General features: G+C 53.8%; 3 protein-coding genes across 3 annotated transcripts; 2 read left to right on the top strand and 1 right to left on the bottom strand.

Annotated features, from left to right (window-relative positions):
• The first annotated feature begins 762 nt into the window (after positions 1-762).
• Positions 763-3,972, top strand: AVPR2 (arginine vasopressin receptor 2). The gene is made up of 4 exons (XM_079124045.1): positions 763-1,518; positions 2,009-2,207; positions 2,605-3,489; positions 3,634-3,972. The coding sequence occupies exons 2-4, from the start codon at positions 2,183-2,185 to the stop codon at positions 3,837-3,839; spliced, it is 1,116 nt and encodes a 371-aa protein (XP_078980171.1). The 5' UTR covers positions 763-1,518; positions 2,009-2,182; the 3' UTR covers positions 3,840-3,972.
• Positions 3,973-4,425: 453 nt separating this feature from the next.
• ARHGAP4 (Rho GTPase activating protein 4) lies at positions 4,426-22,047 on the bottom strand. Its single transcript, XM_079124043.1, has 21 exons — positions 21,888-22,047; positions 18,124-18,331; positions 17,874-18,036; positions 17,598-17,660; positions 17,092-17,289; positions 15,953-16,081; positions 15,631-15,852; positions 11,966-12,067; positions 11,606-11,797; positions 11,431-11,515; positions 11,179-11,206; positions 10,865-10,967; positions 7,852-7,912; positions 7,659-7,736; positions 7,437-7,571; positions 7,244-7,349; positions 6,919-7,152; positions 6,768-6,841; positions 6,501-6,684; positions 5,818-5,917; positions 4,426-4,890 (listed from the first exon to the last, which is right to left on the bottom strand). Exons 1-21 carry the CDS (start codon positions 21,952-21,954, stop codon positions 4,669-4,671), a joined length of 2,754 nt encoding a protein of 917 aa, XP_078980169.1. The 5' UTR covers positions 21,955-22,047; the 3' UTR covers positions 4,426-4,668.
• On the top strand, positions 8,395-10,381 carry LOC306651450 (COP9 signalosome complex subunit 2-like). Its single transcript, XM_079124044.1, is given in 3 exon segments — positions 8,395-8,774; positions 8,823-9,650; positions 9,654-10,381. Coding segments are annotated over 3 exon segments (1,326 nt in total). The 5' UTR covers positions 8,395-8,405; the 3' UTR covers positions 9,783-10,381.
• Positions 22,048-26,730: the final 4,683 nt, after the last annotated feature.

Raw genomic sequence — 26,730 nt, 5'->3', positions numbered from 1 at the left:
TTTCCTTGATACCTGTTCCCCAGAGGCCACCCAGGGCCATCACGGGGAGGAGGGCTGATGAGGACATGGGCATGAGGCAAGGAAGGAAAGGATGAGATGGGGTGTCAGCACTCTGCAACCCATTTGCAAAGGGTCCCCAAAACATCGATGTGCATGTGTGTGTGTGACTGTCATGTGTGTGGTGTTTGTGTGTTCAGTGTGTATTGGGTGCCTTGTGTGGCCTGTGTGCGCTTGGGTGTGTGCACGTGAGTTGTGTGGCATGTGCACATGCTGTGTGAATGTGAGGTGATCTAGGGGTGGGGTGTGTGTGCATCTCTGCCTGTTGCAAAGAGCACACCCCCACGTGTCCTCTACACTCACGGGGCAGGAAGAGGAGGTCTTGGCTGTTGGCAAGGTCCCTGAGTCAGGGCCTGGGCCTGGGCCATGAGAGGCCGGTTTTGGTCTCCAGCTTTGCAGGTCAGTGGAGAGGACAAACAGGAAAAAAGGAGCCTGCTCTGGCGGGTGGACAGGCCAGGGCTGGGCTGGGCTGGGCTAGGCTGACATCTGGAAAGAGTGGAAGCCCTGAGGAGAGGAGAAGCTGATATGCGGCATGGAAAGTCCCCTCTCAGACCCCTCCACATGGAACCGCAGTGGCCATGGTGTGTGCATGAATGTGCATATGAATGCACGTGTACACCTCTGTCAAACCCTGGTGGGTGTGTGGATGTCATACACGTGAGCGCATGTGTGTAAGAGAGGGGAGAGGAAGCAAGAGAAACAAGTAAGGACATGGAGGTCCATTAGAAGACCCCTCCTTCTAGGGCAGGTAGTGCAGGAAGTGGGTGGGGTGTCCCTGGCTGACACAGGACCCTGGGGAGGAAGTTGGATCTTGCAGGGGCACATTAAGCCTGGGCTTGGCCCCTACCCCACCCCCTCCTTTCCTGTCCCTCCTCTCGAGCCAGCCCTAATTGAGAAGGAGGGGGCTGTGTGTGCCTGGGGGGTACCCTGAGTGTAATGTGAATTCCCAAGGTTTTACCCCTCCCTCACTGGGCCCAAAGAGGAACAGAAGGCGCTAGCTTGGTTAGCGGGAGTGGGGGCCCGCCATCTCCGACCTCAGTTTACCCACTGAGGAGGTGAGGGGCTGCTTGGGCAATCTCCCACAGAAGTTCCAGGAGGGGGGCCTTGTGGGGTGAGGGAAGGCAGAATGGATGGAGGTTGCCACTAGGCCAAGTAGGGGACTGGCTGAGGTGGACTCAGGGCCATCGGGAGTGGGGGGAGGAGCCCTGGGGATGGATCTGGGAAGCCTGAGGGCAGGAAGGGAAAGTGGGGGCCAGGAACTTACTTCCTGGTGGACGGGAGGAGGGAGGCGGGAGGCCAGGGGAGGCATGTGAGGGAGCTAGAGGGGGAGGAAGTTCTCTCCTGGGCAGGTCACTCCCAGAGGCTGGGTCGGGGCGGGGCAGGCGATGGAGAGCAGATCTGAGTGCCTGGGCCACCTTCACGCTGCTGCCCAGCTGCCCAGGAGCCCGGGAGCCCAGCCAGGTAAGGGTGTGCAAAGGGGCACCTGGCAGCACACCTGCCCCTCCTGCCTAGTCCCTAGCCCTCAGATGGTAACCTCTCTAGGCCTCTGCCAGGGCAGGAGGATTTCTGAATCTGTGTTGGATGCCCACTGCCCAATCCGGGTCTTATGGGCTCCCTGCGTGTATCCTGCGCTCTGTTCTATGTGACTGCCTTGACCTCTCTCTCTCTCTCTCTCTCTCTCTCTCTCTCTCTCTCCCTCCCTCCCTCCCTCTCCTTCACTGGGGGAGGTGGGTACTGGGGATTAAACTCAGTGGTGCTCTATGACTGAGCTACACCCGCAGCCCCCAGCCTTTTTAACATTTTTTCCAAGTATTTTGAGACAAGGTCTCACTAAGTTCCCGAGGCTGGCCTGGAATTGATGGTCCTCCTGCCTCAGCCTTCCAAGTCACTGGAATGACAGACATGCACTGCTGTGCCCAGCTGACTGCCTCTCTCTTATATCCCTGCCCAGGATCGAGCACAGGCCAGACCCCTATCCCAGGCACCCACACACTGACAGGCTCGACTCCCCTGGCACCTCTCTAAGGACTTCTGTACAGTGATCCTGGGAGGCAGGGCTGGCCCCTCAAGTGGAGGCTGAGTTGCCCCATCTCCAAACGCGTAGGACACCTGTGGCGGCCCCACCATGCTGCTGGCGTCCACCACCTCTGGTAAGGCTGGGCTCCTGCACACCCCCATAGGGGTGAGTTTGGTGGGTTTGATAAAACCAAAAAGCCCCTTTTCCTACACAGCTCCTTCGCCCTCCTCTCTGGGGCAGGTGGGAAGAGTGCCTCTTTCCCAGGAGAGGACAGGGAGAGGAGGGCAGGGCGTTCATGCTCCCTGGACTGGGGCTGCCCTTCCCTCAGACCACATGTGTACAACTCCCCACAGACAAGGCTTCCTTGGAGGAGTCCCCTCTGCTGAGAGCCGAAAAGTGGGCAGTTGGGGAGGTCCGGGGTGCCAGCTGCCCAGGCCATCAGCCCTGGCATCTGGTGGGAACTTCCTTGGTCTGGGTACCCCTACATGGCACCCTTTCTAACTTGGCCCTCTCCTCCCACCCTTGCCCAGCTGTGCCTGGGCCCCTGTCTCCACTTAGCCCTCCAAGCAACAACAGCCGGGAGGAGTCACCGGACACCAGGGACCCATTGCTAGCCCGGGCAGAACTGGCCCTGCTTTCCACAGTCTTTGTGGCCGTGGCCTTGAGCAATGGCTTGGTACTGGGGGCCCTAGTGCGGCGGGGCCGGCGGGGCCGCTGGGCACCCATGCATGTCTTCATTGGTCACTTGTGCCTAGCGGACCTGGCTGTGGCTCTATTTCAAGTGCTGCCCCAGCTGGCCTGGGATGCCACCGACCGCTTCCGTGGGCCCGATGCCCTGTGTCGGGCTGTCAAGTACCTGCAGATGGTGGGCATGTATGCTTCCTCCTACATGATCCTGGCCATGACGCTAGACCGCCACCGCGCCATCTGCCGCCCCATGCTGGCATACCGCCATGGAGGTGGGGCTCGCTGGAACCGGCCAGTACTGGTGGCCTGGGCCTTCTCGCTTCTTCTCAGCCTGCCCCAGCTCTTCATCTTTGCCCAGCGTGATGTGGGAGATGGCAGCGGGGTCTTCGACTGCTGGGCCCGCTTTGCAGAGCCCTGGGGCCTTCGTGCCTATGTCACCTGGATTGCCCTGATGGTGTTTGTGGCACCTGCCCTGGGTATTGCTGCTTGCCAGGTTCTCATCTTCCGGGAGATTCATGCCAGTCTGGTGCCAGGGCCATCAGAAAGGGCTGGGGGTGGCCGCAGAGGACACCGGACAGGCAGTCCCAGAGAGGGAGCGCGGGTGTCAGCAGCCATGGCCAAGACTGTGAGAATGACACTGGTGATTGTGATCGTCTACGTGTTATGCTGGGCACCCTTCTTCCTTGTGCAGCTGTGGGCAGCATGGGACCCAGAGGCCCCTCTGGAAGGTAGGTGTTGCTGTGGCTCTGGGGGCTGCTTTGCTTGGTCCTCTACCCCACACACCTGATAGCGGGCTGCATGCTAGCCTTAGCGGGTACAGAGGATTGCACCCCTCCCAAACCTGAGCCCCAGCCTGGACTCCACCTCCACAGGGCCCCCTTTCGTGCTGCTCATGTTGCTGGCCAGCCTCAACAGCTGTACCAACCCCTGGATCTACGCCTCCTTCAGCAGCAGTGTCTCCTCAGAGCTGCGCAGCTTGCTCTGCTGTGCTCGGGTACAGGACCCACCCAGCCCAGGGCCCCAAGATGAGTCCTGTGCCACTGCCAGCTCCTCCCTGGCTAAGGATACTTTCTCGTGAGGAGCCGGTGGGCACCTTCCTTCCAAAAGCTCCACGAAGCTCAGCTGCCTCTGGGGTTGGCCCCTCTAGGCCTCACTGTATACAAAGAGGCTTTCAGGCTCCAACACGGAGGGCCCCTTACATTAGCTCCTTGTTCTGGGCATGGGGAGAGACTAAGGAGGGCAGAAGTCCCTACGGCCTGGGGGTGGCAGGTGGCTTGTGCCCTGGAAAGTGCCCCCCAGCTAAGACAGAGGTCCCAGGGAGCCAAAGAGGAAGGACCAGGGTGGGACCAGGGGACTTTCCTGTCTGAGCCTCTCTATAGCCTTTCGTAATAAAAGTTGCAGTTATTTTCCACATGGTGAGGGGGTCTCCTTGCATTAGGATAATGGCGGATGTGGAGGGAGGAACATAGACATACGAAGACTCCCCGGAACATGCATGGGTCAGATATCCACAATGCAAGCAACCCAGCCTTCACAGGTACAGCTGTCCAGGAGACACAGCCCCCTGCCAGGGGACCTACCAGAAGTTATTCCTTGCCAGTGGAGGTGCTGGGACTGGCCCTGTACCAACCTGCCCAGCCCCCCAAGACAGAGAATTGGCTCCATCAGGGAATCAACGCACAGGTCTTTATGAATGACTGCCAACACCTGCCACCCACAGCCGCTGACGAGCCCTCCCACCAAAGCTGCACAGGGGCTTGCCCCCAGCCTACTTTCCTGGCCGCCTCCATAAGAGGCGTAAGCCAGGGATAAGAAGCAAAGGACCTAGGGAGAATGGAGGACTTGCTGGAAGCCACCTTGGTAAGGCAGGGCCTGTGCTGGCTCTGCCAGAGCATCTCAGTGTGGCTTCAGGGCTGAATCTGGCCCTGGGGATGGGAAGCAGAGGGTGAAGCTGGGGCCCCAGGCCCTCGGGAGAAGCCTTTGTTTCTGCCCAGGCGGCTACAGGCCAGAGGCTTTGGGCTTCGGGGCCCGGGGCTGGTGGAGGCAGTAGCTGCTGGCCCAAGGCCTTGGCGGGCAGCAGCCTTCCCCAAGAGCTCCTTAAACACGGAGTCCATGTTCTGCGCCACAGCCTGGCAGGGAGGAAAGGCAGGGAGGAAAGGCAGGGAGAGCATCCAGTGAGGGTTCCCTCGAAACAGCTCCCCCACTCAGGCCTCTGCCTAAGCTCCACCCACCCTGCCACTGGGCCCCTCCCCTCCCAGCCTCCACCACTCCCTGCTGGTTTCCCTTCTACCACTTTTAGTGTCTTCTGTCACAGCCTCCTCTGGGGACAGTGATTCCTTGGTCTGGCCCCGTGCCCCCTCATTTTCTCACTCCTACTCTTCCTGGCCCTGTCCATGGCCTCTGGGGCCACCAACATGCTCAGTGTCCTTCCCTGGGGCTTCCTACATGCTCTGCCCCAGCCACCCCTGTCCCTGCCAGCAGGTTTCTTATCCTGCATATCCACCCGGCCTGGCTTAGGCTCCTGAGGCCTGGGAGCTGGGTCACACCTGGTATTCGTACATATTCCTGTACTGTCTCCTCCTTGGGCTCAATGACTGTCCCCAGGACTTCGCTGCCTATAGATGCTCACAGGGTGCACCCTTCAGAACAATGGAAGAGGGCTGTGTTCCCAGGTTGTGCTGCTAGCCAGGGCCAGTTGCCCTCCCTGCCTCCCCACCATCTATTCCTTTCATCTTCCCTGGTGTGCCAAGCACCTTCCAAGTCACTACCTGTCATCTTGAAGCCTGTCCAGGAGCCTCTCCCCGATGCCAGCTTTGATAGCTTGTCCCTACTGCATCTCTGCTCAAGAATGAGCCCCTCTCATCCCTGCCCTCTGGGCCCCTGTCCTTCCCACTCCCATCCCCAGCCCCTTTGCCCTCCTGCCCCTTCCTGGACTCTGTCTTGGGCTCTTCTTGTCTGGTGGTGGGTAAGCCTGAACCAAGGCCAAGGAAAGCAGGAGGGAAGAGTTGGGTTCCTAAGGGGAGGCAGTGACCCTGTGGGAGAGAGGCTGCTCTCACCTTATCCACATCCACATGTTGCTCTGGGGAGGTTGGGACCAAGCAGTGTCGTCTATATCCAGAGGGGTCTACAGCCTCAGGTGGGGTGCCTATCTCTGACCTACAGGACAAAGAGAATGAACCTGATGGAGGGCCTGGGAAGTCCCCAAGCCAAGGTGGCAGTGGCTCCTTCCATCGTGGGCATGGCCAAGGAAAGGGGTGGGTCCCAGTGTTTCCTCTAGAGCCTCTCCCTGTCAAAGCCAGTCTGGCTTTATTCTGCCCTCCCTAGTGACCCTGGCCTGGCATGGTGAGGGCAGCCTCTGGCCACTATGTCTGCTGCCTGGGGCAAGCAGGACCCTCAGAAGGGATGGGTACACTCCAAGGCCAGGAGGCCCTGGGCCCACCACCTGCTTCTCAGACATGGGCAGGAAAGAGATGGGCCTGTCTGAGTGCTCCTTCCCAGCTGGGGTCCCAGCCAAAAGTGGTCACAAATGTTCATTCTTGAGCCCAGCCCATATTTACAAAATTTGGCTCAGAGCAGAGAAGGGGCAGCAATGCGGGTTGGAACAAGTGCAGAGTGAGCACCTCCGGTGACAGTGCTGACTTCTCGAGAGAGCTGGGTGGAGAAGTGTAGATACCCCCAGTTCAGGCCAGGCTAAGAGGACAACCTCGAACAACCCCCAGGAGGGCCTCAGCTCACTCACCCCTCAGGCAGCATGATGTACTTGTGGGGAATGAGTCCCCACACGCCGGCATGCTCGCCCCGCCACCAGTCACTTGAGGCCCGCGCATGCAGCCGCAGAACATCCCCTCGCTGGAACGTCAGCTCCTGGGCCGTGCGGCCTGTGTAGGCAAAGCAGGCCACGGCCTCCACAACACCCTCCAGGTCTGCGAACAAGAGAGGGTCTGAGTGGGAATGGACTGGGCTCCTAGAGCGGGCACAGGGTGGGGACTCTATCCTGTCCACTCACCATCGTCTTGAGCTGAGGTCCCAGCTTCCAGCTCTGGCTCATTCTCCCCCACGAGGATCTCCAGTTGGGCATCCCTGAGGTGCAGAGCAGAGCAAGGCAGGTGACGGGGGCTGTCCTCCACTGGACCCCCCAGGCAGCCCCAAAAGCATACCCCAGGCAGCTGGCCGAAGGTGGAGCCATGCACTTCTCATAGGCGGGGCCTGGCAGTGTGGCCAGGGCCGGGAAAACCTGGGCGGGCTGCAGGATGAGCGTCTGCACCAGCTGGTTCACCCGGCTCTGCAAGGCCACTGGGTCCTGTCCAGCAGGCACGGGCAGTAGTGTTGGCCCAAAGCACACAGCCAGGTTGTAGGGGTCCATCATATTCTCATCGCTGTACTGGGCCAGGCTGGGGAGAACACGCGGCTCACAGGCAGAGAGCTCCCATGTTGGTGTCCCCCCCCACCCCGACTCCCAGCTTGCTCCCCAGAGGCACTCACTGGTTCAGGAAGGCGAAAAGGTAGCGCAGGACCACCAGCACCGGGCCAGGCAGCCGGGCCAACAGGCGGCTCACAGGCTCTACCCGCTCAGCCACAGCCTCCAGCTCTGTGGCCAAGAGAGAGTTGAGTGAGTGGGGCCATAGCCACTAGCAGGTGGCCCTCCCATCTGGCCACCCTCAGGCCCTGGCCTCACCTGCAGAAGCCAGCAGCTCACTGAACAGGTCTGGGGGGAAGAGTGGGGGCTCCAGGCTCCGGAAGTAGAGCTTCAGCACCCCAGCCACTGAGTCCAGGTCATGGGCAGTGCAGCCTTCTACCAGAGGGTCCTCTCCTAAGGAGGGACAGGAGACATGGCAGCATGAGAAGGTCACCTGCACCTGCCGAGGCCCCACTGCCACCCTGGCCTTCCCGTCTGCACCTCTCTCGAAGGCATCACGGATCTCTGAGATCCGGGGCTGGGCACCTGACACTCGGAAGATGCCCTCATGCTGCAGGCCTGTGGAGGACAAGGAGCTGGTGGGCAGAGTCCCCTCCCAGCTTCAGGACTGTTTTCCTGTGTGAGGTTCCAGGTGCCGGGCACCAGGCCACAGGAGGGGCTGGGGTGTGCTTACCGTTGAGGTTAATGAAGCGGATACAGCTCTCCACCACCAGGGGAACAGGCTGACCCGAGCTCTGGGGACGGAGAGGGTATTACACGCAAGCCCCACCTTGGCATTCCACCTTTCTCTTAGTGTCTTACTGTTGAATTTGCTGCAGTCACGCCTAAGTGTCTGATATTTCTAATGCCATCTTAGGTAGTGCTTTGCATTTTATTTGCAAATTATTTGTTGCTGGAATGTCAAAATGCAATCAAAAGCTAGACGTTGACCTTGAATCAAGTAACACTGCACAACTCAAACAGGTTCATTTAAATAGTCTGATTCTTTTGAATGCTGTGTACATACTCACAATCATTGCAAATGGTAGTGTTCTTTCTCTTTCTTTGTTTGTCGTTTTTCTTTTTGTTCTTCTTCTTCTTATTATTATTTTGAACTGGGGATTGAACCCAGAGAGGCTCTACCACTGAACTACAGCCCCAGTCCTTTTTCTAATTTTGAGGCAGGGTCTCACTGACTTTCCCAGACTGGCCTCCAATTTCTCCTCCCCTCCCCACCTCCCGGCCAAGATGTCTGACATGGAGGATGATTTCATGTGCGATGATGAGGAAGACTACGACCTGGAATACTCTGAAGATAGTAACTCTGAGCCAAATGTGGATTTGGAAAATCAGTACTATAATTCCAAAGCATTAAAAGAAGATGATCCAAAAGCAGCATTAAGCAGCTTTCAAAAGGTTTTGGAACTTGAAGGTGAAAAAGGAGAATGGGGATTTAAAGCACTGAAACAAATGATTAAGATTAACTTCAAGTTGACAAACTTTCCAGAAATGAATAGATATAAACAACTATTGACCTATATCTGGAGTGCAGTCACAAGAAATTATTCTGAAAAATCCATTAATTCTATACTTGATTATATGTCCACTTCTAAACAGGTACAAATTTGCTGTTTACAATTATAGAATTCTGATTTTTTATGTCAGATGGATTTACTGCAGGAATTCTATGAAACAACACTGGAAGCTTTGAAAGATGCTAAGAATGATAGACTGTGGTTTAAAACAAACACAAAGCTTGGAAAATTATATTTAGAACGAGAGGAATATGGAAAACTTCAAAAGATTTTACGCCAATTACATCAGTCATGCCAGACTGATGATGGAGAAGATGACCTGAAAAAAGGTACACAGTTATTAGAAATTTATGCTTTGGAAATTCAAATGTACACAGCACAGAAAAATAACAAAAAACTTAAAGCACTCTATGAACAATCCCTTCACATCAAGTCTGCCATCCCTCATCCACTGATCATGGGAGTTATCAGAGAATGTGGTGGTAAAATGCACTTGAGAGAAGGTGAATTTGAAAAGGCACACACTGATTTTTTCGAAGCCTTCAAGAATTATGATGAATCAGGAAGTCCCAGACGAACCACTTGCTTAAAATATTTGGTCTTAGCAAACATGCTAATGAAATCGAGTATAAATCCATTTGACTCACAGGAGGCCAAGCCGTACAAAAATGATCCAGAAATTCTAGCAATGACGAATTTAGTAAGTGCCTATCAGAATAATGACATCACTGAATTTGAAAAGATTCTGAAAACAAATCACAGCAACATCATGGATGATCCTTTCATAAGAGAACACATTGAAGAGCTTTTACGAAACATCAGAACACAAGTGCTCATAAAATTAATTAAGCCTTACACAAGAATACATATTCCTTTTATTTCTAAGGAGGTAAACATAGATGTAGCTGATGTGGAAAGCTTGCTGGTGCAGTGCATATTGGATAACACTATTCATGGATGAATTGATCAAGTCAACCAACTCCTTGAACTGGATCATCAGAAGAGGGGTGGAGCACGATATACTGCACTAGATAAATGGACCAACCAACTAAATTCTCTCAACCAGGCTGTAGTCAGTAAACTGGCTTAACAGAGAACATGCTTTTACAGACATACTTAAGGCAACAGTGCAGAGATGTAATCCTTAAAAGAACTGGGAATGGCAAAACTACTGTCAGTTGATGTGTCCTGAAAATTATTGGAGTTATGGCAGAAGTGCTTTTTTGATCAACTGGTTTGTGTTTTGCTGCTGCATTTATCCCAAGAAAAACAGCTTTAATCTCCAGAAGAAAACCAAAATACCATGGGATTTATGCTGTATTGACATCTTGCCCTAAACATACAACATCATAGTAATTTGTCATGGGCAATATGACCAGAGAGAAGATTTTTGTCATGATTTTAAATACACTGACACGCTACTGTTGGTTAAATTTAAACATGTTTTACCTGCAGAAATTCTCTCACAAATAACCTGCAATAACTTGAAATGCATACCCTTTTGAACACTTCCTTTTCTCATGTATAAATGAAAATGTTTGCTGCATTTTGCAAAATGTCAATTCTCCAAAAATGTGTCCGTATATTTCTGTACCTGCAGTGTAGTAAAGGTTTAGATGAAACCCCATAATTATAGTGGCATACTGTCACTTAGGTTTCAAGCAGCAAAATAAACAGTGTGGCTCAGAAATTGTAAAAAAAAAAAAAACAACTTGCCATCCTCCTGCCTGAGCCTCCCAACTCACTGGGATTCCAGTTGCCCACCACACCCAGCATGCTCCGTACCCACAAGCTCTTTCTTCTTTTGGATCTCTCTTGCTTCCCCTATTTCAATATCTATTGTCGCACCCCAACAGCCAAGGAGCCAGCAATGGGACCTTTGGGCATCCTTCACTGGTCCCAGTCACAGGTAGGGGGCTCTCGCAACATCTGCCCCTGAAAATGCTGCTGCCCCAGGTTTCTGTATTCCTGTGACTATTGAGGACATTCACATCAAGCAGTAGAGGCCTAGAAAAGGCCCACCCAGGAAGGGACAATTGACCTCCACCTGGGAAGGTCAGGAATGGGGGATGCAGGGATCAAGCTGCTGCTTGGCCACAAAGATGATCCAGGGTTGAAAAAAGACTGACAGGGCTACCTGCAATCAGTTGGAGTATGGGGCAAAGCAAGCACCTGGATAAACTTCTCCATGTCTCCTCCAAAGAGTCTCTGGTTATACTGGGAGCTGGGGCGGGGATGGCGGCTCTTCTGGAATTTTCTCTGTGTGTACTGGGTCCTGTGGTGAATGGGAGTGGACTCTGAGGGGATCAGGCATGGAGAATAGGATGCCCTGGTCCAGCCCAGTCAGGCCCTGAAACTCCCAATTCCCTAAACCACTGGGCACATGAGGACATTGAGGCCACAGGGGACTGAGCCACAGAGCTAGACCCCAAGGAGACAGGTGATGGGGAACCTCAGAAGAAGCCAGCATCTCACGAAGGACTCACCAAGACATTTCCCGCTCCTCCTTGTCACCTGAGGAGAAGAAAATGCTGGTCTGCTTCTCAGGCCAGGAACTCTTGAAGGAACCCCAGAGAAAGGAGGCACAGCCTGAGACTGAGTGCTCAAAGGCCAGGGGTAGGAGAGAGGCCAGGACCCTTGCTGGGCTAGTTCCTCTGGGAAGGAACACAGGCTGGATGGGAGTCTGACAGGGCAGAGGAAAGCAGGGAAGAAGGGGTAGGGCCTGCACCAGAGCCCACCTCGTTGCAAGGCCTCCTGCAGCTTCTCATGCTTGGCCTGAAGCTTGGCAAGGATGCTCCGTCCACTCAGATACTCCTGCAGCTTCTGGAAACCCCAAGAAGAGCTCAGAGTGTAAGAACTGGCTCCATGACTGCGCCCAACCCTGCATGCCTCTTCCCTGCCCACCCAGCCCACCGTGATATAGAAGGTCTCTGTCTCCTGTTGCTGTCCCCGCCTCCGGCCTGCCTGCCGGGTGCCTGGGTCTGAGCTGGTGGACTTGAGGGACTCAGTGGAAGGACTGGCCTGGAAAGAATCAAGCATGTCCCCATCATCTGTTGCTACCACCTCCAGCAGAGCCTGCAGCGTTGCCTTCAATGTCTTGTTCACCTGAGGAGGGGACAGCACCAGGGCGGTAAGAAGTCAGGGAGGGTAAGCTGAAGGACAGGAAGTCCAAGGCAGCAGGAAGGAGAGATGAAGGCCATTGTCAGGTGGGAGGTTGGTGGCAGGGCAGCTGACCCCACAAGAGGGCTCTAGAGGCACCAGAGCCACTCATACCTCTTCTGTCTCAATGGTCTGTCGGTCCAGGCGGCTCTGGATATTCTGGGCTCTGGGCAGAATCTCATCCCGCAGCTCCATCTCAACCCGGATCTCAGCCACCTGCAGAGGGCAGTGCCAGAGACTGAGGGCTGGACCTGGGGACAAAGCTCAATAGTGGCAGTAAGGACAGGCAGCAGGTACCAGGACCTCTGGGGCCTAAGGAACCAGGCATATTTCTATTGCCTGGTGGCTGACTATAGGGCCAGCATCCCTTGACACTTAAACTGAAGAATGTTTCTCCCCAAGAGAAAGGAATGCATGCATCCACACCAAGACTTGTCCATAAAGGTTCACGGCAACATTATTCAGAATAGTCCAAAGCTGGAAACAATGCAAGCATCTATCAACTGGCAAATGAAAAAAATGGGATATCATTCAGTCACAATAAAGAATGAAGCTGGGTGTGGTCGTGCATGACTATAATCCTAGTGGTTAGGGAGGCTGAGGCAGGAGGATCAGGAGTTCAAAGTCAGTCTCAGCAAATTATCAAGGTCCTAAGCAACTTAGCAAGATCCTGTCTGTAAATATAGTGCAAAAAAGGGCTGGGGTGGTGACTCAGTGGTTAAGCACCCCTGGGGCCAATCCTTAGTACCAAAAAAAAAAAAAAAAGAATTAAGTATTGATCTCTGCTACCACAAGGAAAGGCCTTGAGAACATTATCTGAGTGAAACAAGTCAGACACAAAGGGCCACACATCACATAAACGTATTTACCTAAAATGTCTGGAAGGCAAATCACGAGAGATAGGAAGCGTATGGAGTGGGCACTGGGGGCGGGGCATAGGTGGGCAGCGACTGTACAGGTAAGATTTCTATTTGGGTGATGAAATGGTTGTAGAATTAGATAACGAAGATGGCTGCAGAGTCTGGGAAGATACACTTTTCATGGCTTAATTGTATATATGTTATACTTCAATTAATTGCTGATTTAAAACTAAGGATGGTGAGGAGGGCTGGGCCCTGAGACAGAAGAAGGCCCAGCCAGACCTCTCCTGGGAAAAAGAGAGGACAGAAAAATCACTCTAATTGGACAGCATAAGAGCAGCCTGTCTCCTGGGCATGTGGGGGGATAGGAGGAGAAAGCTTTAGGAAGTGAGGAATTCCCTAAAAGGGAAGTAGAGCACATGCTTAGCACACACGAGGTCCTGGGGCCACCATTAGAAACACATATAATAAACATGTAAGCATCCAGAAAAGTCTGGCAGGGAGGGCAATGGGGATTTGTTGTTTAATGGCGCCAGGGTTTCATTGTGGGAACATGAGCAGGTCTGGAGGTGGATGGTGGTGATGGTTACGCAACATTGTGGAAATGCTCAATGCTACTGACCTGTGTTCAGGTACCCAGCTTTTTTTGAGATAGGGTCTCACCAAGTTGCTCAGGCTGGCCTCAAACTTGTGATCCTCCTGCCTCAGCCTCCTAAGTTTCTGGGAGTGCAGGCATGCACCACCACACCCAGCAACCACAGGAAACATTGACATCAGCTCCTTCCCTAAATGCATACCATTAGCAGAAACTAGATATTTCCTCTCTGGACTCAGGGACAGTAGTCACAGCTGACAAGGAGGGATGAAACTGCACCCTGGTGACATAGTGAAGACAGAAACAAGCCTGCCCTGGAATTCCATGTGGCGAAGACAAAAGCAAGGACTTGGTCCATGCCACAACATCTCCCTCAGTGCTTGCCAACATGAGACTGCTGCTTCCTCACGATGGCAGCCATAGCCTCCCTTCACTGTCTCCTTGCTGATCAGATTTATCAAGACGCCAGACCATGGAGTTAGCCCTGTTCTTTGACAGCACGCAATGTACAGCCAAGTGCTGCTTCCTCAGAGGCTTCCCAAGTCCCCTAATGCATGCCCCAGCCTACACCTCCCTGAGACGCGTGCTCCCAGGTTCTCCACGTGGTAGTCTCCTCAGAGCAAGAAGTAAAAACCCCAAAGTGGGCCACTACACGGGTGTTCCTGGTGGGCTTTGGCTGGGTCTGGGTCATGGAGCTCCATCTAGGTGCCTTCAAGTGAGATCCCCAGAGCACAGCAGCCAGAAAATCTCCTGCTAGGGGAACTGGTCAGTTCAGGAAGAAAAACTCACAGATACCCAATCTTTATTTGGGAATCTCCCCAACAAAAGAGATGAGCGGGGCTGGAGTTGTGGTTCAGTGGTGAGCGCTTGCCTAGCATATATGAGGCCCTGGGTTCCATCCTCAGCACCACATAAAAATAAATGAATAAATAAAATATATTGTGTCCATCCACAACTAAAAATATTTTAAAATAAATAAATAAAAATAAAAGAGAGCTGGGAATATAGCTCAGTCGGTAGAGGCTTGCCTTACAAGCATGAGCCCCTGGGTTCAATCCCCAGCACCATAAATAAATAAATAAATAAATAAATAAATAAATAAATAAACAAACAAACAAATAAATAAAAGAAAGGAAGAAAGAAAGAAAGAAAGAAAGAAAGAATTAAAGAATTAAAGGATTTCAGCCCAGAGTGATGGCCCATACCTGCAATCACAACAACTTGGGAGGCTGAAGCAGGAGGCCAGCCTGGACAACTTACAGAGACCCTGTCTCAAGATAAAAAATAAAAAGACCTGGAGTGTAGCTCAGTGGTAGAGTGCTTGTCTAGCATGTGCAAGGCCCTGGTTTCCATCCCCGGCACCATAAAAAAAAAGGCATAGTGGGCTGTGGATCTAGTTCAGTTGGTAGAGTGCTTGCCTCACATGCACAAGGCCCTGGGTTCTAATCCCTAGCACCACAAAAAAGAAAGAAAGAAAAAAATAAAGGCATAGAGATGAGAAATGGGAAGGAGGATGAGAGTAGAGACCCAACCTGTAAGTCCAATATCCAATAACAAGGATTCAAAAAAAAAAAAGAAAATTGAGGAGAGGACCTTTTCAAAGGAATCCTAGAAGCCCCAACCCTCAAGGCACTACTTTGTAGTCTAGCATGTACTGGTTGTCCAGCACCAGAAGGGGAAAAGGATCCCCAAGGCAGAGCATCATGAATTTTACATCAAGTGGAAGGGACTATTCTAACAGCTCATGGGACAAGTACAAAGAAGCCTTATTATAAATTACTGCTGTATGTTTATTTCCTCCCAAATTGGTATTATGAAAATATTTTTTAAAATTTTTTAAGTTGGGCATGGGTGGTGCACACCTGTAATCCTAGCAACTTGGGATGCTGAGAAAGGAGGATCACAAGTTCAAAGCCAGCCTCAGCAACTTAGACCCTGTTTCAAGATCAAAAGGGTTGGACATGTGGCTCAGTGGTTAAGCACCCCTGGGTTGAATCACTGGTACTCCCAAAAAATTTTGTGGAAAATTTTCCACGTACAGTACATGGAAAGCTACCTAGCACCTGGTGGCAACATTAACACGCCTTGGCTCATGGGGTATGCATTGGTTTGTGGATGTTTGGAGTAAGCTGTTGCATGTGCTCTGAGGCCAGGGAACAAGGAACTGAGCCATCAGGACCAGCTGGTTAGTGAGCTTCCATTCTTTAGCCAAGTGCGAATCCTGCAAATCCTACAACTGGCCTTAGCTAAAACGAAGACCAGAGGATGTGAAGCCCTTTGCACCCATATTTGGGGCATTAATGACAGTGTCATGTGAACCTCACCTCATCACCCTCATGCGGCTGGTAGTCAAAACGCAGCGGGGGACAGAAAGCCGTTGCGTGCACCTCGAGCACCTTGGCCTTGTCTCCTGGAGGATCCAGGGCTTCTAGAGCCTCCTCCAGGCTGCCCAGGCCCTGCATCTGGGAGGCTTGGGTGCGGCTCTCTGCGGTTGTGTAGCTCCGGAGCACCTGCCCCAGGGCCAAGTGGAAGCCTGTGTCACAGCACTGTGGAGAAGCAAGCAGACGCTCAGGTGGGCCTACAGCCATGGTCCCTGAGCCCCAGTTTGTGGGGCTCCTCTCACCCATACACCTGCCCAAGACTCACATCCATGAGGTCCAAGACATCATGCAAGTAGTAGTTGCTGACGGCAGCATTGACGCTGGCCAAGCTGAGCAGGTATTCATTGCGCGCCTTGGTGCACTTGAGTCTGTGCTCCAAGAACTTGGCCTGACGCTGCTCAAGACAATGGGGCACACGGGGGTGACCCACTCCCCAGCCCACCCCCATCTCCAGCCTTCCATATAGCTCCCTTTCCCTCCCCTTCCATTGTGGACAAGCACACCATGTCCCATGGGCGAGTCCCTTAGCAAGTTCCTATTGTCTTTCCCTCCTCACCTTGTCACACCTTAACCCTCAGGGCTCAGTGTGTGGGCTCACCAACCATGGGGTGCCCAGCCGAGCCTGACTTGACTTCCCAGCTCTTTCCAGCTACTTCTAGTCCATCCCACTCGCTTTCCTGCCCTCTGCAAATCTGCCTGTCGCCTTAGTCCAGGCCCCAATCTGCTTCATTGTCATTCCTCACAGCCAAGGGGAAGGACAACAACCAGATACCTGATAAATAAAAGGCCCAAATGCACACACCCCACAATGGAGGTGGGAGCCAGGGCAGGAGGACCTGGAAGATGCACAAGAAACTCCACTTGGACCCAACAGGGGGACTGAAAAGAGGAGAAGGCACATCCTGGGTAGAAGGGACTGGATCGGCACACTCAGCCCCAGCCATTGTGGGGGCTCCCTCCTGCTATTTCACACCCTCTCCATTCTCTTTGGGATCACCTCAAATGTCCTTTCTTACACGTCACTTGATCACTCATCCTGAGTCTTCTTGCTCTCTGACACCTCACAGGATGGCTGGGAGGAGAGACCCCCAGACTTGGCAACACCAAAGCTCTCTGTACTCTGGTGGGGATGTGGGGGGGGGGGGGGGACAGCTTGAAGCATGGGGGACTGCACTGGGCTGTCCTGGGCCCTGTGACTGTTTGACTGTCCTTCCCCCTCTGTCTCTCAGGCTCATGGAGCATTCTGTATGTGATCCCTAGTTTGGGGAACCCTTCAGAGCCAGAATCCTTCCTTTACAGGAGGCAAGAGCCTCACTGGAGGCCTACAGCTCCCCCTCCACCCAGCAGACCCCAGGAAGAGCCAAAGGCTTGCAGGGATGAAGGCCAGGAGCCCTCCAGGCCCACCTTCTCCACCAGCTTCCCCCCCTTCTTGAGGGAGCTCTTGCGGAGGGGCCCTGTCTCAGCAGTGGTGGTGGTGGCGGTGGCAGCAGTGGCCACAGGGGCACTCCGACCTGCCCGCTTCTCCTCTTGCCGCTCGGCTTCCCGGAGCTTCGCCTCTGCATTCATGCTGTCCACATGGTACACCTGGTATGTCTTCTTGGCCTGCAGGGAGGCCCCAGGCAAGGCAGCCCTGCTGAAGATCATGGCCACAGCCAGCTCCTCCCCCATCCCAGCCCGCCTGGGACTTGGACCAGGGATCTGGGCAATTCCACATGAGCACTTAGTCTAACTACCCTGTCCCCAGAGCTGAGAAGGGGCCTTGCCCACGGTCCCCCAAAACCAGGTCTCCCTGGGCACCCTGCTTTCCTTTAGCCTGATATGGGGAGATGTGATAGCTTGGGGGTGTTCTCGCCTCTGACTGATGTCTCCCTGGGCCACTGCTGTGGCCCTGCCCCTGCCCTGTCCTTTACCGTCTGGAGCTCTGAGACCACTTCCAGGAGCTCATCCTGCAGCTGTTGCACCAGGTCCTTACTCTAGAGGTGGAGGGGGGAGTGTGACCACAGTGCCCACCACAGTCCCAGATGAACCACCCTACCTCAGCTTGAGCCACACAGGTCCCCTCTGCCCAATGACCCCTGGGCCTCCTGTGCTTTCAGCCACAGTGCCTCTGGATCAAGACCCCACAGGCTGCCCCTGCTAGATCCTGAGGGCCCCCTACACCTCACATGGCCCATGCATGAACCCACCTTCCTGACAATGCGCCCCACGTCCTCTGCGATGTGACTCAGGCGCTGGGCCAGAGGCCCGGCCAGCACCTCACTGAGGGCCGCGCTGTCCCGGCTCTGCTGCCGCGTTTGCTGCAGCAACACAGCCCAGCAATGCAAGGGGGACAGGAGGGATGGCTCCTTCCTGGGGGCACGGGGGCACAGGGGCACTCAGACCAGGGTGCCTGGTCCCTGGGCCCCGCTGTGGCATCTCTTCTAGTGCAGCACCTACCGGAAGCTGTGCTGCTCCCGGCTGCTGCCCCCCAGGCGACCTCCACGGCTGGCAAAGCGCTCGGCCAGCTTGTCCAGGCCCCGGGAGTACTCCAGCTCCACCTCGGCTCGCCGCCGCATGAACTCAGCCAGCTCCTGCAGCAGCTCCCTCCGCAGCTCGCCCTGCAACTCCAGGCAGCGCAGCTGCTCACTCAGCTGCCAGCGCATCTCTGCAGGACCAGAGGGACTACAGTTCAGACCTGGTCAGCAGGTGTGGTCACCCCATCTGCCCAGAGGGCTCCTGCATGCCTGGCCTAGGCTAAGACTAAAGCCAAGTACAGGGAAGAGGCAGCCCCACAGGGAGCTGGGCTCAGGGAAGTCTTCGTGGGAGCTCTGTGCCAGGCGTGTCCCAGCCAGAGGGGAGAGCGGTGCACATGCCCAAGGGTGGGAAGGCTGGAACCATCTACGGCGGGCAGAACACAGGGCTACTCAGCCCCATCCTGCCCCATCTCCAGCCAGGCGCCTTTCAGTTTGGCTTCTTATCCTTCTTTGGTTGCTGGAAAGCCCCCAGTGGTTCCCCCTGCCACTTCCTTCCCCTCGGCCCCCAGGATTCTGGCGCTGCAGCTTCTTCTGAACAGATACACACACACACACCAGGCTGGCTGCTCAGACCTCTGTGGCACTCTGGCAAGCCTCCAGTGAACTCGTGGCCTCAGTGGCCAGGGAGCCCTGTCCTCGAGCCCCAGGGGAAAGGGCAGTCTCATGGCGAAGGGTGAGCTGATCTGGGCTGATAAGTGAAGGGACAGAGGGGCAGTTCCCACTTCTGATCACCCACCTCAGGGCTTCCCCAAAACAGAGGAGAACCACACCCGGGGCCCCACACTGCCAGCCTCTTGACAGCTTATCGCTGGTTCCATTGGGCAACACTGCTTCCCCCACACAGACAGAAAGCTTAAGCAACTCGCTGGCTGCAGTTCTGCCCCATTAAATGTACAGGTAGACGCTAGGGGTCCTGAGCAAAAAGCCACAGTCGTGGCTTCCGGCAAGCAGGCTGCCACACACTAGTCTCTGTCCATGTTCCCTGGGGCACAACACTAATTCATCTCTTCACTCAGCACAACGCAACATCCTACCCAGTGTGTGGCAGACACATCCTAGATAGAGTGGTGAGGACAGCCAAGTCAGTGCCTGCCCTCCTGAAGCTAGGATTCGAGTGGGAGAACAGAGAGCAAAAGGACAGACATACAAGAATGTCCAGGAACAACAGGTGCACAAGGCAAGGTCAGAGAATGAGTCTGACAAGTGGGTAGGGCAGATGCCCAGAGCCCATGGTCCAGGGAAGATTTCCAGCTGGACCTGAGGGAGAGGGGAGCTTCATCTTCAGGGCCCTCTCTGGCTGCCATGTGGAGCCCAGGTGGCAAATATTGTACTAGTCCAGGTCAGAGATGGCAGGACTCAAGGGGCTGTTGGGGAGGATTCCATTCTGAACAGCTCAGTACAGGCAGATTTCTGTTCTGCTAGTGACTTTCCAGGGCCTGTGGAGCAAGCGGCCTTGGTGGGCTTTGCCTGCCCAGGCATCCTTATTTCCTCCGATTTCCTCTTGCAGAATGTCCCCTACCAGTCCTCAGCCCTGAGGTTTGGGCGGGATTGACCTTTCTCTCTCCCTGACTCCAGGAACCCCAGAATCAACTGCAGGTGTCACCATCCCTCAGTCCTGCACACCACCCCCACCGGCCTGGCTCGGGGATGGGCCTAGGGGCCACACCCCTGACTGTTTATTTCACTGAAAATACTGAGCAGGGGCACTCTCTTTCCACCAATGGGACAAGCTGGGCAAATGGAAGCCTGGAACGGGGAGGACTTCCCAAGAGTGAAGCCAGCGCACAACAGGCCAGAGCTCACGACATGATACCATGTGAGATAGCAGGAGGTTCTTAACCATCCCAGTCAACCTCCTGTGGCTGATGTGTGCTATGTGGGTACATGCCATGATTTCAACCAGGAGAGTTTTCATTTAATCAGGATGACATTTTTGAATAAAAATGAATTTAATTTCATTCCAAGCAAGGTTTTAGATGACCCAGCTGGCCTTGCCTGTCCTCTGGCACCTGTCCTGCCCTTTGGGAGGACTATGTTCCCTGGGGACCTATCACAACCGAACAGCGCTGAATGGACCAGCAGACCGCAGCGCCGCATTTATTCTCTACTACCACCAGCAAAAACTGACTGGAGAATCGCACCCCATCAGGATGCCGACATGCGCACTGGCTGGCATCAAGTAGCTGCAAATTGCAAGCCGACTGCATTTGAAGTCAGCTTGCAGCTCAGAGGACCCTGTTTTGCGGTAGTTGTACTCGAAGTTAATTGCGCATTGGGTTGTTTACTATTTGTCTCTCTCACTGGACCCATGAACCATGTGACAGCAGGGGCTGGTTCTTCGTTGTACAGCAACATACTCCTAGTGCCTGAGTCAAAACAGATGTATACAAAACATGTGGCAAAAGGAGGGATTGAATCCGGAATCCCCCATATGTTTGAATTGTAAAGCTGAGCCATGGGCCCCACCAGCACTTCCTGTAAGCCAGGCATTCGCTCTCACTTCTGCTGACAAGAGAAGCAGAAGAAAAGATGGCCTCCCAATCCATGGTTATGCTGACCTTTCAGAATTTAGGGTGTTAGAACAGGGACCCTGTTTGTCTACCATGGTCAAAAGGTCTGTTGCCAGGGAAAAGATGGGAAATAGAGGCACAAAACACTGGAGACCCACAGCACACAAGTTACACCTTAAATAAGTCTGGTTCAGAACCCCTCTTTTTCAGTGTGAATAAATGACCCTATTTACTGACTGAAGAGCTTTCAAAGTCCTTGAATTTCATGACATTTTGAGGAAGTAGGTTGAGGATTACTGAGAGGTGATGAAGGCTCGCCCACTCAGAAATCTTCTCCAGCTGACACTGAACACCAGTTGGCCTCTCCCAGAGTGGAAGGACTAGGGTTCACTTTGGTATCAATTGCTTGCATTGAATAATTACATTGGAACCAGCACAATCAGGTTGGAAGACACTTCAAGGGTCATTCAATCTACCTCTTGGGAGCTGTTGTGCTGTGTTCCCATGGAAAGTCACCGTACCTCTCTGGGCTGTTACCACAATAAGTAAACTGGAGTGACAGAGAGCGATATGAGGATCATGCATTGAAAAGCAGCAGGGAACTGCTGGCTCTTCCGAGCTGCCTTCTTTCCTTGCCAAGAGTTACCATGCCCTGAATTAACAGAAGCTGGCGCTGAGCATTTGCAAAGCTGATTTGCATGTGATTTGCACAGGGTGTTTATCAGAGAGGTTTCATTTGTAAAACAGCCCTGTGGACTCTCCCAAGCCAAGATTCACTGCACCGGCCTGACCCAGAGGCAGCCGCCGCCACCTCCAAAGGGAGGCAAAAGTGTCGGGACCTGCAGTGGTGTTAGGGTGAGGTGACCACCAACCCAACCAAGCGACTCACGCGACGCCCTTACCCGCCCCACCCCCCAGCAAAGTCAAGGTGGCCCGTTACACTCTAGCGGGGATGCTGTCTTCCCAGTGTCCCCTCCTTTGGGCCACCAGGGTCTTCACTGCTCCCTGGGTGAGGCACAGGGAGACCCAATTCGGGCAGACGGACGGGAGGCAGGGGGCTGGTGGGCGCTCGGGGTGAAGGGGACCCACGACACAGGCTGGGGCTCGGGCTCCCTCCGCCCCTCTCCTGAGGACGCTTCGGGATCCATCACAACCTGGGGGTCTCGGCCCCTCTCACCTTTCACTTGCGCCTCGTAGTCGGCCTGCAGCCCCCGCTCCCGCCGCAGCTTCCCGTGCGCCGCCATAGCGGCTGGGCGGCCGCGCCGTCGAGCCCGCTGCTCCCGCGCGGCGGCGAGCGGCCGGGCGCTGGGACCTGGGGCGCCACCGCCAGCACCTCGCGCCAGCCCCGCCCAACCCCGCCCCCTGAGCTGTCCCCGGCGGGCGGGGCGGGGCGGGGCGCTCGGCCGGACGGTGCCCCCGGGCCCCTCCCTCCCTCCGAACCCGCGCCCCGCGCCAAGCAACCAGGGTATGGGCGACAGCTCCCAGGTGCCAGGCCAGCTGACACCCCCTGCTGTCTCCTCTGCCCTCAGGAGGCAGTCTTTGGGCGTCACTGGCCCTCAACAGCAGTGGACAGTACACCATAGCTGCTCTGAGCCCCGGCCTCTCCCGAGTTGCCTGTGTCCCCCACCCTCCCTGGACATCCCAGCCCTGGGAGAGGCCTAAGGAGCTTGGAGAACCGGAGTGGGAAGTTCTGCAGGCAGCCTTAGGCCTTCCTTCCCTCCAGGCTGGGGGAGGGAGCAGGGTTCAACTATGGTTCCCCTTCTGCTCAACCCCAGAGGGAGGAACACGCCTCATTTCCCCATAGGTGGTTACCACTTCCTGCTGCCGGAAGACACTCTCCTGCCTCCTTTCCCCTGCAGCTTGCACCTGCCCTGTCCTGGGCTTGGGGGACAACCCCCCAGAGCTAGGTCTTAGCCAGCCTAAAGGCAAGCCCTGGGGCCTCCCAGGGATGATGGGGTTTCCCTCCATCCCTCTGTACCAACTCTGTGCCATAGTGGCAACAGTTTTCTCTGGTAAATTGGGAAGGCAGGTGGCAGGTGGTGACAAGCAAGACTAGACAATGTCTCCTTTGGTAAGAGATAAATCCCTGGGGTACGGGTGATGGGCAAGAGGCAAAGCAGTTAGGCACTGCTTGTCTCCAGACAGGAAGCCTGCAGGCATTAGAGCAAGGGGTCCAGGTGTGTGCATGGATGTCAAAATGCACATATTTACTCAGGTGCAGTGGCTCAGGAGGCTGAGGCAGGAGGATCATGAGTTCAAAACGAGCCTCGGCAACAATGAGGCGCTAAGCAACTCAGAGAGACCCTGTCTCTAAATAAAATATAAAATAGGGCTGGGGATGTGACTCAGTGGTCATGTGCCCCTGGGTTCAGTCCCCAGTACAAAAAAAAAAAAAAAATGCACGTATTGGCCTGCTACAATGGTGCATCTGTAATCTCAACTATTGGGGAAACTGAGGCAGGAAGGACTGCAAGTTCAAGCCCAGTCTGCACAAGCAAGACCCTGCCCCAAGTGTGGGGGTGTAGCTCAGTGATAGAATGCTTGCCTACATACACAAGGCCCTGGGTTCACTCCCAGTACTGGGGAAAGAAGTGCACACATGGGTACATATAACCTTGACCTACAGATCCGAGGGGAAGAGAGGCCATGCAGGTACTTCCTGTCTTGCAGCTTTAAGCAATAAATTCTCTTTCCCAGAAGGAAAAAATACATTCCCTCAGCTATGCGCCCCCCAACACATACACCCCAAGTACCAAAGCCTTTCTCTAAGATTTTGCCACATGCTCACAGGACCTTGAAGGAAGACATGGGAGTTAATCAAAATCTGGTAGGCCCAGGACCTTCCAGTCGCTGGTACCAATGCTGGAGTCCTCGAGCAAAGCTGGTAAGCTTGCATCCCTTCCCAACACACATGCAAGCACATGCACACTGGAACCTGTTCCTGTGTTAGGTGAGACCCACACACCCCACCATTGCCTCATGCTAAGGGAACCAGGCACCCATTCCCTTCATTAGCTAACCCAACACATCCTGCCTTCCTCCTATGCCTCTGGGCCCTGATTGGTCCCCAAAGGTCCTTCATCCATTCAGCAGAGCCAGGCACAGAACTCAACCACACAGGAAACGGCTGCTAAACTGGGCTCAGCCCCTGCTTTCAAATGCTTTCCTCAGTCCTTTTCGGACTCCAGAAATACCATATGGTGCCCCTTTCAGCTCCTGTTTCCTCTCCCCTTCTCCTCTCCTCCCCTCCTCTTTCTCTCTCTCATTGGGGACTGAACCCAGGGGAGCTTTATCACTGAGCTACAACCCCAGCTCTTTTTATTATTTTTTAATTTTGACACAGGGTCTTGCTAAGTTGCTGAGGCTGACCTTGAACTTTTTTTTGTTGTTCTTTTTAGTTATATATGACAGAATTCATTTTGATATAATTATGCACAGAATATATCTTATTCTAATTAGGACCCCATTCTTATGGATGTACACAATGGTAGGATTCACTATGGTGTATTTATACATGTACATACATGTATTTCGAACTGGCCTCGACCTTGCCATCCTCCTGCCTCAGCCTCCTGAGTCCCTGGGATTACAGACAGGCATCACTGCGCCTGGCTTCCGCCCCTGCTTTGAAACCTTGAGTGAAAAGCAAAAGACAACCAACCAACCAACCAACCAAACCCTTGAGTGATTAGTCCGGCTTTTAAGACACTTGTTTGGCATTTAAGGCCCTGAATGAAACAGCACCCTATTGCTGGCTCTATCTTTAGCTGTACTATTCCTCTGCAAAGAATCCAAAAGCCAATTATTTCACATAAAGTGAGGGCCAGGACTGCAGGATCTCTCTAAGCCCGTCGCATGTACCCTTGGCCCTGAGGGGTGATCGCAGAGCTGATGTAGTTAGGTAAACTGTGAAAGTAGACCAGAGGGAGATTAGACCAATGGTGAAGTTTGTCACCATATGTCCACATGGAAATGAGAGCAAGAATTAGGCAGTGAGCCCCGCTTCCCATTCCTTTGTCAGTTTTCCAGGACAAGTTTAATAATGGGGATTCAGAGGTCAAGGCTGTGCACCTTGAATGTGTAAGGGTTCATCTCCTGGGAAAGCCTCCCTAGAATCCACCCTCAAGCCACACAGGGAGGAAGCGAGGGACCTGCTTTCCCACCCTGTCTCCAGCCTCTGTTCATTGGCTCAAAAGCTGCCGCTCCTAGGAGGCGGATACTGCAGAGGCAGGGGAAGTGCGGGGCCTCTAGGGCCAAGCGGGCCTGCGGTTTCGGTTTCCCTCCTCCCTTTTTCTCCCCCGCTCCGCAGGTCCCACCTCCGCCCAGGAAACCTAACTGCCTCGGGGAGGAGGGGGCGGCTGCGCGTCTACCGGCCGCTAGGGCGCAGAGCACCGAGGACACAGGACGAGGCGAAAGAAGAGTTCCGCAGGACGCCGTGGGAGCGTCTAGCGACTCCCTCCCTCCAGAGCTGGGGCGCGGCCTAGTTAGCGCGCATGCCCGTCCTCTAGCACATAGGCGCCGCCGGACCAATCAGAGCCTGGGAACTTAGCCCGCCGCCGGCTTGCGAAGACACTGACGTAGGCGAAGTGGGCGGGACGAAGCGCCACTTGGACCCACACAAAGAGAAGCCTGAGACTTCAGCCAATTAACGCAGCCTCGCCTGATCCAGCGGCGCGCCGGCGCCTTTCCTGCCCAGGCGCTGCGGAGCTGCACCCGTCACGGTGTCCGCAGTTGCTTGTTGGTCACGCGTCAGGCGCCAGCCAAAGAGAGAAAGCTCTGGCCTGGGTGGTGAATTATTCAACCTAGCGGGGGAGCAGTGTGCCACCCGCAATAGCGGGAGCATTAAGCATAGTGACAGCTCAGGAGTGCGGAGCTCCGCCGGGAGGCCCAGGCAGAACCCGCTCAGGGACTAGCAACAACAAATGATGGCGTTGCAGCCAGAAGGGCAGGGAGGAAAGGCGAGGGAGCTGAAGTTAAGGTTAAGGTGAGGCCATGAAAACCTGAGGGCTTGGGAAGGATTTGCTTTTTGTCTTTTTATTCAAAGGAGATAAATGGCTACAGAAAACAAAAACACAAAACCTCCGAGGGTTTATATTCTGCATGGAACTAATGGTGGATATGTGACTTTATGCATTTGCTAAAACTCATAGAAACTGCATAACACAGGGAACCCTAATGCAAACTATGAGCTGTAGTTAACAGTAATGTACCAAAAAGAAAAAAAAAAATAATGTAACACAGGGAACCCTAATGCAAACTATGAGCTGTAGTTAACAGTAATGTACCAAAAAGAAAAAAAAAATAATGTAACACAGGGAACCCTAATGCAAACTATGAGCTGTAGTTAACAGTAATGTACCAAAAAGAAAAAAAAAAATAATGTACCAAATTGGCTCATCAATAGTAACAAATATACCACTTAGTAGAAAATGTTCATAGGGAAACTGACGGGGAAAGAGGGGGTAAGTACTATGGGATCAATTTTTCTGTAAAAAAAAAAAAAAAAAAAACTACTGTGGTCTATTCTTCTAAATGAAAGCTCAGGTGAGGGAGAAGATTCAAGAGGTATCAAGGTGGCTGAACACACAGGGCTTGCTAACCTTTCACATGGCAAGGGAAGTAGTTGGGATAGTTGACAAGGCTTGAACTGGATGGCAGGTTGGGACATGATCCAGATAGGAAACATGTAGCAGGGCTCCAAAGGCAGTGTCTACTTCCATGGGGGGTTTCTCCCTCCCCTCACACAAAGCTGCTGAAAGCCATTGGTCTTGGGAGTCCCACCTCCACAGCCCTGAAAGAAACCCTTCCCTTTTATTGGACTTGTGGCTCTAGGGCCCAAAGATTGTAAAGTTGTTATCCCCTGAACACAGGAGCTGGAGAGAGGTACCTCCCCAAGAATCTGCAACACACGCGCACACATTCCCCAAGGCTTCAGCAGCACATACACAAATTAGAACAATACAGAGTATTAGCTTGGGCCTGTGCAAGGATGATACACAAACTTGTGAAGTGTGCCATGC

Source organism: Sciurus vulgaris (assembly GCF_902686455.1).
Source record: "Sciurus vulgaris genome assembly, chromosome: X".
Lineage (NCBI taxonomy): Eukaryota > Metazoa > Chordata > Mammalia > Rodentia > Sciuridae > Sciurus > Sciurus vulgaris.
The sequence above is the reverse complement of the archived record's forward strand: the minus strand, read 5'-3'. Positions and strand labels throughout refer to the sequence as shown.